The sequence below is a fragment of the Abramis brama genome, assembly GCF_963993115.1.
Source record: "Abramis brama genome assembly, chromosome: 3".
Classification (NCBI taxonomy): domain Eukaryota; kingdom Metazoa; phylum Chordata; class Actinopteri; order Cypriniformes; family Leuciscidae; genus Abramis; species Abramis brama.
The window spans coordinates 30,661,836-30,676,999 of NC_139965.1; the positions used below are offsets into that span (position 1 = coordinate 30,661,836).

General features: G+C 39.5%; 1 protein-coding gene across 1 annotated transcript in view; it reads left to right on the top strand.

Annotated features, from left to right (window-relative positions):
* cep89 (centrosomal protein 89) overlaps positions 1 to 15,164 on the top strand; it is a 128,381-nt gene that overhangs the window by 9,452 nt on the left and 103,765 nt on the right. The window contains exons 8-9 of the mRNA XM_084109634.1: positions 991 to 1,263; positions 5,176 to 5,318. Coding sequence (XP_083965760.1) covers positions 991 to 1,263; positions 5,176 to 5,318 — 416 coding nt within the window. The remainder of the gene's footprint in view (positions 1 to 990; positions 1,264 to 5,175; positions 5,319 to 15,164) is intronic.

Below are 15,164 nucleotides of genomic sequence, written 5' to 3' on the forward strand. Positions count from 1 at the left end.
AGATCTCATTAGTTGTATAAGTTATTTAATAATATTAAGGTTGTCTTTCTCTAATTTGTTTATGCTGCTTATTTTCATGAAGATATAGGATCGAACAGAGTGTGTATTTTAATCAGTGCTAATGTGATTTGTTTGACATTAAAGGGTTAGTTCACCCAAAAATTTAAATTCTGTCAGTAATTACTCACCCTCATGTTGTTCCAACCCCGTAAGACCTTCGTTCATCTTCGGAACACAAATTAAGATATTTTTGATTAAATCTGAGAGCTGGATCACCCCTCCGTAGGCTTCTAAGACATTATAACTTGCCGGCCCAGAAAATGTATTAAAGACATCGTTAATATAAAAAGTATTCTCGTCGCTTTATAAACTTAAGATTGAGCCACTGTAGTCACTTGGACTATATTAACGATGTCTTTAATACATTTTCTGGGCCAGCAAGTTATAATGTCTTAGAAGCCTATGGAGGGGTGATCCAGCTCTCAGATTTAATAAAAAATATCTTAATTTGTGTTCCGAAGATGAACGAAGGTCTTACGGGGTTGGAACAACATGAGGGTGAGTAATTACTGACAGAATTTTCATTTTTGGGTGAACTAACCCTTTAAGCTCAGCTAGACTAATGGAATGAATGTACTGAGTATTCTCAACAGACTATAGAGCGCCAGACTCATAAATGTGTATTACGATTAAACCGATAGTCATAAACATGTTGTACTGTTTGCACATCAAGTGGAATTAATAGGCTATAGTCCATCTTAGAAAGAAAATCTGAAAATCTTCACATTGCTTTTTCTTGTCACGTTTCATTTCTTTATGTCCATCCTCCTGTCAATCTTCCCTCTTCCCTCTGTCCTGTCTTTGCATTTTGTGCTGTTGTTGTTGGTGTGTTATATTGTGGTGTGTTGCATTGTATTGCTGTGTCTTGTTTTCCGTTTTGTTTTTATACTTTGAGTTTTGTCTGTCATATTCTTATGTAATATATTTGCATTTCTGTTCTGTGGTTTCTATTCTGTGTGTGGATTTGCCGTGTTTTGCCCTGCCCTGTGTGGCGTGTGTGGCTGTGTGGTGCAGAGGCCAGTGAAGTGTTGCGCAGTACGCTAGAGGTGCAGCAAGCGCTTGTAAAGGAGCTGAGGGAGCAGACTCAAATTCTGGCTCAGGAGAAGGAAACACGGGAGAAGAGATGTTTACAACAGAGTCGGCACATAGAGCATCTCCAGCAGGAGCTCTGCCACTCTCACACAGAGAGAGGAAACTCCACAGGTGCTGCTACACATCCCACTGCGCTCACTGTGGCCTATCCATCATTAAAGGGATAGTTCTCCAAAAAATTATAATTCTGTCATCATTTACTTACCCTCTTATTGCTCCAAATCTATGTTTGGATATAAAAATCTTATAGACCATTTTAATGATTCTTTTATGAAATTCATACAGTGATTTTGTGTTCTTTTCGAAGCTTGAAAGTTCCAGCCCCCATTCATTGTACCGTAAGTTGACTTGCACAGTCTTCAAAAATTATCCAGGTCTTCAAACATTCTCAAATATGCAAGTTTTGGAGTAGCATGGGGAGAATTAAACGATGGCAGAATTGAAATTTTTGGCTGAACTATCCCTTTTAGTAACCTACTGTGAATCTACAATGCAAATGCAGATTGGCTCTAATTTTCAACATATGCCTACTTCAAGGTATTTCAATCAGCGTTTCAAATTGTACATTTTATGAGCTGTAAACTGAGCTGTAAAGAACCTTAAACAAGCCATTTTTAATGAAGGTAAGTTGGTTGTGTTTTGACTTTTGCTCTTTTCATATTCAGTGGCCCCTTTATAAGGTACAACATTCTAATTCTAGAAAGGATTCCCAAAACAGCCTTACTTTTTCATGGTCCACACTGACATGATAGCATTACATACTTACTACAGATTTGTCAGCTGCACATTCAGGCATATTTTCTTCACACCATTTTTTTTTTGTAAAATAGTGTCTAGAAACTGTTGTGTATGAGGTCAGCAGATTCTGAAATACTCAGTTCACCCCATCAGACAGACAATCATTCAAAGGTCAAAATCACTCACTGTAGATCACATTTCTTCCCTGTGCTGTTGGGTTTGAACAAACACTAAAACTCTTTTGACAATGTCTTTATGTGATGATTGGCTTATTAGTTATCTGCATTAAACAGCGGGTGTACAGGTGTACCTATTAAAATGGCAACTGAATGTAGTGTATGGGTGTTTCTTAAAGGGTTAGTTCACCCAAAAATGAAAATTTGCTTTTTATTTGCTCACCTCACCCTCAGGCCATCCAAGATGTAAATGTCTTTTTTTCTTCAGTAGAAATGCAATTTTTAGCTGAAACTTTGGTCCTTGGTGATTCATATAATGCAAGTCAACCGATACGTCCCTTTGAGAGTCAAAAAAACATATACAGCCAAAACCAAATTAATATCCATGGCTCCTGACGATACATTGAGGTCTATGCAAGAACCTGAACATTATTCACAACATTATTACCTGTAATCCACAGCCATTGGCTGTAATTCATTCAGTTTCTTGCATAGGCCGATCGTTTCACTTCATAAGACCTTAATGAATCGTCAGGAGCCATGGATATTAATTTTGTTTTGCCTGTATATGTTTTTTTGACTCTCAAAGGGACGTAGCGGTTGACTTGCATTATATGAATCACCAAGGACCACAGTTTTAGCTAAAAATCTTATTAACTGTTCTAATGAAGAAAAAAAAGACACCTACATCTTTGATGTCCTGAGGGTAAGTAAATTAACAGCACATTTTCATTTGTGGGTGAACTATCCCTTGAAACTTCAAGAGTTTTATGTCTCAGGGGTTGAGCGATACTATTGTACAGCGCTTACCTCAGTAAGTTGGCCGAGCGGATCTCTGAGCTGGCGCGAGTGAGTGGAGGTGGGGCTGATTAGCATATTCATGGTTCCGCGTATACATTTTCCCTGGAAAAAAAACCAAAAACGTTTAAATATGTAATTTTGGTGATCAAAGATAAGTTTTAAAGGATAAAATGATTGACTACAGAGGGACTTTAATTATTAATAACTCAGTTATAATTCATTATTAAAAATTAATTATAAAATAATGAATTATTAATATGACATTCTTAGGAAGGTCTTCTTTGCCGCTGTATGTGAGTGCAACCCATTTATGTTTATTGTAAAAATATGATAGAGCCATTTGAAGGTTTTCAAATTAAATCCTTGTTTGTTTTTTTGTGTGTGTTACATTTGTAAAAGTAGTGAAATAAACAAAACCATTTGAATATTTATTGTGTGAAAATGATTTCCATCATTGTTCACATAACTGTCCTTCAGCTGTGGCATCATTCCCGTCACAACCAACAATTTATCCCCTAGTAAATTTTTTACAAAAGATAGTCTACCTGGTTACCAAGGAGACTACAGTGAAGAGATGATTTATGAGACATATGTGATGTGTGCAGAAAACAAAACAAATTAAAGGGGTCATGAACTGGATTATTTTATTATTTTATAATGTTTCCTGGGGTGCCCTTATAATGTTAGTATGATTTTTACATAAAAAATGTCATAATTTAGAAATAAAAGGCATTTTTCCAAGCCTGATTTTAGCCTCTGATTTGAACGATCTGTTTGAAGGGGCGTGTCTGCTGTGAGACTTCAGTGTAAACGCCCACTGCTGTGATTGGCTGACATGTTTGCAAACTTGAATACTTTTACAACGTTTTTACTCTTACAGCTATCGAGATTAACGAATCGTGAAAAGCATTGATCATATATTTGGATCTATTCCAATCACATGAAAGGTTGCATTGATGAGCACTGAGCAAATGACAGACAGTCTGTTGATCGCGTAAATGAATGCTTTCACCAAATAATAATGCAAACACGATGTAAATACAGTAATTGCTTTGTTGTGCAGTGTAACAGCGTCATTATTTCATAGCGAGTTTTGGCACGTGTCCAGATAAACTCAAGCTGTGTGATTGACAGCTTGGGCGATTGGAAAGGGAGCTTCTTTGATCGATTTCTGTATGTAATTTAATCTCAGTTTAAGTAAGATTATTTTCATCCTACTAAGAGAAACGATGTGAAGTTGGTCGTTTAGTCAGTGGCTTGATTTACTGATGCATAAATAGTATTGAACGATTTTGAGAGAGAATCTTGAATAATTGTACATCAGAAATCACTAATCACAGATCAGGCATTCAAATAAACATGATTACTTAACTTACATGTTCGTGGCGTTGCTGGCAGATCCATATTGTAAAAGTCTGTTTGCAAAGCCTGCGCCGAAATTTACCAAATAATCCACAGTGAAATACACTGAATACAAGCAAATAATGCACTGCTGAGACATTCACATTGTTGAAAAGAGGGAAACCCCACTATCCTAGCATTAGGGTCGTTTGGAAGGTAATGGTATTGATCCTGTGTTGATCTTTTCTCATTCTCATGTCACTATTCACTAACGCTCCAGTGGGCGGGGACCGCGGGGCCAATGACGCGATGATGTAGACGTAGGGGTTGATATTCTTCTGCAAAGGCGGTCTTTCGCTGCCCTGTGACGTCATAAGTCTCCACTTTTGAGATCCTGTCGTTTTCTAGCCTTGGTTTCAATAAAAGCAGTTTTTGGAATAACAAGGAAGGTTTGAGTTTTGAAACTTGCAGGGTATTTTTATAGTTTAACGAACTCTTAACTGTCAAAAGATTAAGGAAAATTTGAATTCTCAGTTCATGACCCCTTTAAAATCAAGAGAAATATCACTTGTGAACATATTGTGAAAATATGAAGAAAAAAAAAGTAAAATATTAGGCTACCTAAAGGTTTTAGGCTACCTAAAATTGTAGCTAATGAAATTAGCCTTAAGGCAAGAAAATATAAATATTAAAATATAATTTCCAACATGAAATAAATGGTTATTTGAGATGTGGTGGAAATGACACTTGTTCAAACCTGTTCAGGTAAAAAAAGATTGACAGAATTCTCCCATGATGCATGTACCTATATTTCCAGAGGACCCAAAGTGTCCATAGTTGAAGAAACACCCATAATGTGTACATATCTGGGTGGGAGTTCTTGCCTGAGTTCTTTTGCTGTTTTATTGTGTGGTTTTGCATAAATCAGCTCTGATCTAACTATGTGCAATTGTGTGTGTGCGTGTAGGTGAAAGCTCTGAGTTGCTGAGTCTGAGGCAGCAGGCTCAGGAGCTGGTGGATGAGAATGATGGGCTGAAGATGACAGTTCACCGTCTCAACGTGGAGCTCAGCAGATACCAGGCTAGATTCCGACCACTCAACAAGGACGAGGTAAAATAGCTCACAGTACACCACTTTCAGAGACATGACTATAGGCTCAAACTTAAAACTACATGATAGTGATTTTAATAGCTTAGGAAATTGTATGTAAAAGTGGCATACTTTTCCAAAAGTAACCGTGAATAATCCCTCCCCTCAACTATCAACTTTCTCATTTATCTGGTCATACATATTAATGTATATGTAACAGCATATGGGAACTTGGTATTTTGCCATTTTGCGGAGAAAAAAGCAGAAAGCTACTAATGCACTTTTAAGGGCTTGCAAAAGAATGTGCACTACTTCACATACTATGGGTAGAAAAATGGCACACAACCCTTAATTATAATTCTGGAATGATACGTTTGAGTTCATGTACAGGACATTATATCTGCAGTCTCGCTTGCCTGATCCTCTGTTTTGATGCGAGAGATAGGTGCTGTGTGATAACGGAAGTTAATTGCTACAAATCTGCATTGACTGATTTTGGAGCGGTGCTGGAAACTGTAGTTTATTTTTCCTTGTAAAAGAATGATGAAAAAAGAGCTCTCAGAATTTCAGTAGTTTATCTGACACTGTCTTCTTTTAGTCTTGCAGGGTGTGATTAGCTAACGTCACAGTAATGATATGCAGCTTTTCCTTTCATCTCCTTCTTCCTGTTTAATGCAGAGATGATAGTTTGTGGGGTATTATAATTTCAAAGGAGCACTACCAGCGAGAGGTTGAGATCAGATATGTGCGCATGCATTGAAACAGAGATTGTTTCTGCTTTACCCTGGTGTGCAGCTTGTTTTAGCCTTCTGAATGCATTCTAGCACCTCTGAGATAATGGGCAGCTGAGAAAATATCCACAGCTACAAATTACGTAGAAATTACGTTTATTTAACATTTTACGTTTAAACGTGCAGGGATTTGCAAGTAGGAGCTATTATTTTGAAAAGAGCCCTGTAACTTAACAGCTGAGTTATACGTTTTAATGAGCCTTTATGCATTGAATAATAATTGGAAAGCACTCAGAGGAATTGCATAACTGAGCTTCTTTAACAAGCCTCAGAAGAGTTTGACAGCAAGAGAGCAGCGTGACCTCTTTGCCACTGGTGTCATTATATTAAGGAGGGGAAGGGAGAGATTGAGTTTATTTTATATTGATGAGGGCTGTCTGAACCTTGTGTCTGTCTGGCTCGCTGGTTCACTGAGAGAATGACTCTTCTGGCTGCCCAGATACTTCAGTATAATACATTAGTCTGCTTTTCATTCATCTGTACAGTACTCGGATGCCTGACATGCTACTCATTTAAAGATGATCTTAGGGCAAATAGTCCCTTACTGCAATGAATTAGAGATCTGCTGATTATAGAACTAAGATCTTTCTTAAATATTTCAACACCCTTTTTCACATCTTAAAAGGTTTCAGTTAATAGTTTGAATATAAAAAAATTATCACACCGATTATGTTCATTTAGCGAGATTGAACATTTGACTCTCCTCGACTCTAAAAAAAATAAAAAAAACCCTGATTTTAATTAGAGCACTGGTGTGTGGTTGGGCAGAAGTGAGTGAATGGGGAGAAAGCAGACAATCGGCAGGCTAAATATACTCTGTCACTTTAGTTTCAGGTCAGTAGCCTGGATCTCTCTCTCTTTTCTGCTCTTTCTCTCCCGCTGCCCTTCCTTCCATCTCAGCAGGGTTGAAACTTAAGGAAATGTCACATGGGCTTTAGTTAAAGAAGAAACTAGGCTCTCTGTGTCCCTCTAACTCTGTCCACCAGCCTCTGCTTTTTACAGTACTGTTGATTTCTTTCCTTTCTAGCCTTCAGTGGATCAGTGTAACACTGAATGTGTCTGAACACTCAGTTGCGCTAGCGGGCAGCAGGAAGCGTGTACGGGAGGGCTGCTGGAGTGATTAGGACAGTGGCTGGCAACATTGCTGCTATGTGATTTGAGTCATTAAGTCTGGGGACTGTCAGCAGTGGTACTTTTACTCTAATTAGAGTTAAAAAGTACATTACACACAGTATCACACAGCACCTTGCAAATAAAATCATTTTTAGATTAAGTAGTTTTAAAAAAAAACTTTCTAAAGAATGATTTTCCCCTCTAATGAATTTAATGACCTATAATTAATTTTAACAAAATGTAGTATAGGCTGATTCTTGTTGATGTCTTTGTTCGCAAATGAAATGTGGATGTGGTTTATGCATGTGGCTTTTGTAACAGTATGTATCAGCACTTATCAGCACAGAATCTAGCCCACTGCTCCACTCATTATTCACACAATTATAGAACACACAATTATAGATTTAGGAAATTATCCAACCAAGCATTGTGATTGCGAACCCACAGGCAGCCTTTTAAAAATATCTCATTCTAAGTAAAAAAAATTTTTTTTTCTGAAAGCCACATACATAGTCTGTTCAAACCTCAATTAAATCCATACCATACCATACCATACCATACCATACCATACCATACCATACCATACCATCTTCTTCTGCTTATCTGGGGCCGGGTCGCGGGGGCAGCAGTCTAAGCAGAGATGCCCAGACCTCCCTCTCCCTAGACACTTCCTCCAGCTCTTCCAGGGGGGCACCGAGGCGTTCCCAGGCCAGCCGTGAGACATAGTCCCTCCAGCGTGTCCTAGGTCTTCCCCGGGGTCTCCTCCCAGTGGGACGCGCCCGGAACACCTTCCCGGGAAGGCATCCAGGAGGCATCCGAAACAGATGCCCGAGCCACCTCAGCTGACCCCTCTCGATGTGGAGGAGCAGCGGCTCTACTCTGAGCTCCTCCCGAGTGACTGAGCTTCTCACCCTATCTCTAAGGGATCGCCCAGCCACCCTGCGGAGAAAGCTCATTTCGGCCGCCTGTATCCGGGATCTTGTCCTTTCGGTCATGACCCACAGCTCATGACCATAGGTGAGAGTAGGAACGTAGATTGACCGGTAAATCGAGAGCTTCGCCTTGCGGCTCAGCTCTTTCTTTACCACGATAGACCGGTACATCGACCGCATTACTGCAGAAGCTGCACCGATCCGTCTGTCAATCTCTCGTTCCATCCTTCCCTCACTCGTGAACAAAACCCCAAGATACTTAAACTCCTCCACTTGAGGCAGGAACTCTCCACCAGCCTGAAGTGAGCAAGCCACCCTTTTCCGACTGAGGACCATGGCCTCGGATTTTGAGGTGCTGATTCTCATCCCAGCCGCTTCACACTCGGCTGCAAACCGTCCCAGTGCATGCTGAAGGTCCTGGTCTGATGGGGCCAACACGACAACATCATCTGCAAAGAGCAGAGACGAAATCGTGTTGTCCCCAAACCTGACACCCTCTGGCCCCTGGCTGCGCCTAGAAATTCTGTCCATAAAAATTATGAACAGAACCGGCGACAAAGGGCAGCCCTGCCGGAGTCCAACATGCACCGGGAACAAGTCTGACTTAATGCCGGCAATGCGAACCAAGCTCCTGCTCCGGTCATACAGGAACCGGACTCCCATACTCCCGGAGCACCCTCCACAGGACGCCGCGAGGGACACAGTCGAATGCCTTCTCCAAATCCACAAAGCACATGTGGATTGGTTGGGCAAACTCCCATGAACCCTCCAGCACCCTGTAGAGGGTATAGAGCTGGTCCAGTGTTCCACGGCCTGGACAAAAACCGCACTGTTCCTCTTGAATCCGAGGTTCTACTATCGCCCGTATTCTCCTCTCCAGTACCCTGGCATAGACTTTCCCAGGGAGGCTGAGAAGTGTGATCCCCCTGTAGTTGGAACACACCCTCCGGTCCCCCTTCTTAAAAAGAGGGACCACCACCCCAGTCTGCCAGTCCAAAGGCACTGTCCCCGACTGCCACACGATGCTGCAGAGGCGTGTCAGCCAAGACAGCCCCACAGCATCCAGAGACTTGAGGTACTCAGGGCGGATCTCATCCACCCCCGGTGCCTTGCCACCGAGGAGTTTCTTGACTACCTCGGTGACTTCAGCCCGGGTGATGGACGAGTCCACCTCTGAGCCCTCAGCCTCTGCTTCCTCAATGGAAGACGTGACGGCGGGATTGAGGAGATCCTCGAAGTATTCCTTCCACCGTCCAACGACATCCCCAGTTGAGGTCAACAGCTGCCCACCTCCACTGTAGACAGCGTTGGTAGGGCACTGCTTCCCTCTCCTGAGGCGCCGGACGGTTTGCCAGAATCTCTTCGAGGCCAGCCGATAGTCCTTCTCCATGGCCTCACCGAACTCCTCCCAGGCCCGAGTTTTTGCCTCCACAACCACCCGGGCTGCAGTCCGCTTGGCCTGCCGGTACCCGTCAGCTGCCTCAGGAGTCCCACAAGCCAACCAGGCCAGATAGGACTCCTTCTTTAGCTTGACGGCATCCCTTACTTCCGGTGTCCACCACCGGGTTCGGGGATTGCCGCCTCGACAGGCACCGGAGACCTTACGGCCACAGCTCCGAGCGGCCGCTTCGACAATGGATGTGGAGAACATGGTCCACTCGGACTCAATATCTCCAGCCTCCCTCGGGATCCGGTCGAAGCTCCGCCGGAGGTGGGAGTTGAAGATCTCTCTGACAGGAGACTCGGGCAGCAGTTCCCAGCAGACCCTTACAGTACGCTTGGGTCTGCCGAGTCTGTCCAGCTTCCTCCCCCGCCATCGGATCCAACTCACCACCAGGTGGTGATCAGTTGACAGCTCCGCCCCTCTCTTCACCCAAATGTGTCCAAGACATACGGCCAGAGGTCAGATGAAACGACCACAAAGTAGGTGGTGAGCCTACGGGAAGTCGGCCCCACGTCGCTCCTTCGGGCTGAGCCCGGCCGGACCGCGTGGGGGGAGGCCCGGCCACCAGGCGCTCGCACACGAGCCCCAACCCCAGGCCTGGCTCCAGGGTGGGGCCCCGGCTGCGCCATACCGGGCGACGTCACGGTCCTTGGATTTAATTTCTTCATAAGGGGTTTCTGAACCGCTCTTAGTCTGACCCGTCGCCTAGGACCTGTTTGCCTTGGGAGACCCTACCAGGGGCATATAGCCCCGGACAACATAGCTCCTAGGGTCATTCGGGTACTCAAACCCCTCCACCACGTTAAGGTGGCAGTTCAAGGAGGGGTCAATAGAATCCATTCCATGAAAACAACATTGGAGCTATGTAATGAGGAAAACTGCTTCATAAGGGCATGTTAACATGTACATTTTATTTAACGTAAAAATGCTAAAAATAAATTCTCTTTTGTAATACTAAACATATTAATTTAAAGCGGAATGTGTTATTTCTGTACCACTTCAGTAACAGAATTGCAAAAACAGACAGGACTACAACACTCCTACGTCTGGTTGGTGTTATGGCGCGAGAGATCTGACCAGTAAAATGTAATGTAATATACTGTCATGGGATAAAAACTATCCATTGGTGTGGTTGCCAAAATCATCATTCTATTATTACCAACAAAGTTAAATGATTCAGTGTTTCCCGAAGTCTTAATTCTAACAAACATTTGCAAACAGCATCGCAAAGTTGTGTGTTTGAAACTGCAGCACACAGCTTGTGGTTAGAAACATAGTTTCTTGTTAGTGTGACTTAAATAAATCATGCTCTTGAGCAAACAGGCAAGCTAATATCCAGTACAATCTGTCATTCAATATTTCATTCTACATATTTTAGTTTGTGAAAAGAATAAAAGTGCCATTTCTGAAGAGTGAAAATCTGTGAATGTGTTCTCGTACTCTGGGAGAACTGTGACGTAAGAGGGAACCCATTCTATTAAATCAAACATCTGGAAATAAAGGAAAACAACGGAGAACAAAAATAGCAAAGTAGTTATCAGATGCAATGTTTGTTATTTACAGCAATAATCATTATCGCTTCACCACCTGTGTGATGTCCGGGTTTTATTTTAAATCGAGTTGTTTTTCACCACTTAATTTTAAACACAGATTAACAAATCAGGGATTAGAATTGTAACCTGTGATTGAAACCTCCATTTACAATAAATTTTCTCCGCCATGATGGATTTGCCATTCTAATTAAACTGCAACAATTTTAATATTCCATTTCCTCCTTTATTGAACACCAGAAATTCTCCCTCTCTGACATAAGTAGCTCTTGCCGTTAAAGGAAATAAACTGCTACGTAGAGAGACCGTTACTGATCAAGTAGGCAATTAAAAAGGAAAATTGCGGAAGTGTGTGCAGATTTCATAAGCCTGGAAATATATTTATAGAGTAATATGGCAACATAATATATGACAAAACAATCGAGATAAGAAAAAACAACTAGCATGATTCGTGGAGTGACTATCTCTGTTCTTGACAGTGCCGTAACAACGATTCCGGGCCGGCGCGACCCTCAGACTCTGTGCTTTAATCTTCATTTTTGTTTGTAATAAACACCTCTCTGAGACCTGATGACACACCCACTGTTTCTATCTTTGTTCAATCAGCCACATCTTTCATTTGTAGGTGCACTTAATTTTATTTAAACCTCCTAACCTGTAAATTTAAAGTTAATCCCTAATTGAGATTTAAATCCGAGTTTAAAGTTATTTAGCAACAGGATTAAATTTAATCTATCTTAAATATAAATTAAATCCAGGATCAAAAGGGTGGTTTAAATGTAAACCTGCTTATTTTTAAAGTTTAGTGCAACAGAATTATTAGATAAACCTTGATTTAATCTAGATTTAAGCTTAATCCTTATTGGTGCAACCCACCCTTAAACTGTAAAAATAATATATGTCAGTAGTCATCAGTCAAAGTCATAATATAAAAACAAAATTGTGTGTTTTTTTGGAAGAAGAGAGAAGGTTGCAGGCCATGTCACGCTCACAAAATATGTCTCTTAAACTCACAATGGCAGCTTGTCCTAAAGCAACCTCTGAGCTACATCAGCTCTGAGCTGTGTGTGTGTGTCTTTCTGTCTTAAGGGGGCCATTGGCTCATGTCACTTTTGAGTTCTGAATTGCCCTCTTGCATCAACGTCCAAAAGAGGCTCATCTCTCATTGCTTTAAAGCACATTATCCACACACCCACTAAAACATGCTCCACACTCTAAAAAATGATGTGTTGGATTTACTTAAAATATATATGCACCATTTTTGCATCATACTTTTTAAGTAATCCCAACTTGTAATAATTTTACTTAAAGTTAATAATGTACTTAAATATTTGAGTTCATGCAACATTCTTTACTTAAAAATATAAGTACGTATAACAAAGGTTTTCTTGTTTATTTTAAGTAAAATTATTCCAAGTTGGGATTACTTAAAAAGTGTGATGCAAAAATGGTGCATATACATTTTAAGTAAATCCAACACATATACATTTTAAGTAAATCCAACACATATACATTTTAAGTAAATCCAACACAGTGCAGGCCATGTGAGATCAAAATAAATCTTAGTTGTGTTAACTTAACATTTAAGCTCATTTATAAATAAAAATAAGACAATTAAATTAATTAACATTTTTACTTAACATTTTTAACTTATTTTAGATCTTCAGCTATTGGTCTGCTTACTGCACTGCTTTCAATGTCTTAAAATAAATAAAACATGCAAATCACACACAATAAAGCATTTCACTTTATTTTTTTGCCACAGGCTGCAAAGCCTGAAACCACACATCATGAAATGTACAACAACATATGGCAAATTGACAAATGGAAGTTCACTTACAACAGGTCACTTTTTCACACTTTGCAACACTTAAAAGATTTTCTGTTGAGCCACCTTTCATGATGATCCTCAATGTGAGCTGTTCCAGTTCCTCTTCGTTCCCACGAGTATCCTTAAAAAAAACAAAAAAACCCCAGCAAATCTGCATTTACTTGCAACATCACCTGCTATTGTTCAGATTGTCGCGAAAAATACATTGCATTGAAAATACATTGTATTGAATCACAAAATTAGAAAGAAATGTATAGAATTTCTATAATGTAAGTATAATGCATACTTGCTGAATAAAAGTATTCATTTTGTTTCTTTAAAAAAAAAAAAAAAAAAAAAATCTAACTGACCCTAAACTTTTAAATTGCATCTAAAAATATATTCAAATAGAAAACAGTTACTTTAAATTGTAAAAGAAATTCACAATATTACAGTTTTTGCTGTATTTTGGATCAAATAAATTAAGCCTTGCGAACAGATGGAACTTCTTTTATAAACATTAAAAAAATCTTACTGGTTGTGTGTGTGTGTGTGTATATATCTATATAATTATTATTTTGTCTGTTGATCAAAAATCTATCTAAAAATAAAAAAATAATAATTAAATGTTACAAATTAGTCCATTATTAAATGCCTATAAATATAAAAAATGAGTCTATTCAATAATATTGATTAATATATATATATATATATATATATATAATATAAATAACTATAAGTTAATTAATGAAGACTTTTGTCCAGAGGTTTTGAACGAATCTCATTGAAAACATTTTAACAGTAACTACTGGAATAGCCTAACAATGTAGGCCTAATAGATCTACAATCTTTATTTGCATTTACTTATTTTGATAATAATTTCGAAGGTTTAATAGACAGTCGTCGTTGTCATTTAGGAATAATATTGTGCTTGAATCAAGATCGCCATTTTTTAATGATAAATAGTGCACACATATGGAGCTGTAGCCAATGTGTTTTCGAATTTAATATTTATACAGTACGTTAACGTTACCAAAAGTAACCCGCGCAAGGCCACAGGCCGGCCCCATTTCCCGCGATCCATAGAGAATATGGGAATATGTAAACATGCAAAGAACAACTTATATGCATATATAATAAATGACAACTACATTTACTTAAAAAATACTTTAGTATAAGCTACGTGACAACTCGTTAATGTAAAGTACGAATTTCTCCGTGCGGGAGAGCGAGCCTCCCAATAACACCGTCTGAATAGTCATCTTAATGCAATCTTAATGCATACGTGCCAATGCGATGCATGGTCATATCCCACGGAATAAACAATAAATACTCTGACTACTATAAACACTTATCCCTACATTCGATGGAAGCTCACTCGCTTAATAATTCAAATAAAATATAGCCTATAGCCTATGTTTTTGAATACTCGCACACAGTCACTCATTTCATAGGCTACATCAACTAATATTAGGGGTGTGACGAGACGCTTACTCCACGAGACGAGACGAGACACGAGATTGGGTTCACGAGAACGAGACAAGACGAGATTTTTACACAATTTTTAAGAAATCCTCAATGATGAAATATATGAATGGAAAATAGTCTTTTATTCAACTGAAAATCACAAAATGCAAAACAATTTATGTGCATTTTGAAATCAACTTGTACTGAATGTTATTTTACTTCTATTTTAATTAATTCTATGCAGTAAAGGACATGCAAACACTGCAAAATGTTTTGCTATAAACTCTACTTCTCCCTGTACGATTTCACATGAGAAATCTAACTCCTTTCCACAAATCGAACATAAAAAAATAAAACAGTATAAATAAAATAAATATGAATAACTGAAATAACACTTTAAGTGCAAACAGTAAGTGTGTATCCATAATCAAAGTACTGCTCTCTCAAAACTACAAGTTCAAACAGAAACAATTTTTTTCTTCAAGCATGAAAAAGAGATAAATTAACTAAGATAAGCCTAAGATTATGGTCATGTTCTTTTTCAAGAATATAAGCATGTCGACGATTTCTGGCAGCAGTTGAGACCTTTGGGCAGTAACTAGGGCTGCACGATATGAGGAAAAGCTGCGATGTGCGATAACATTGTTTAATATTGCGATGTCGATATGACTTTAAGCTATACTGTTCCCATGTATTAGTGCTTTAATAGGTTCTTTGCGTGATAGGTCAAATGTTTATTACCTGCCTGGTTCAGATTACA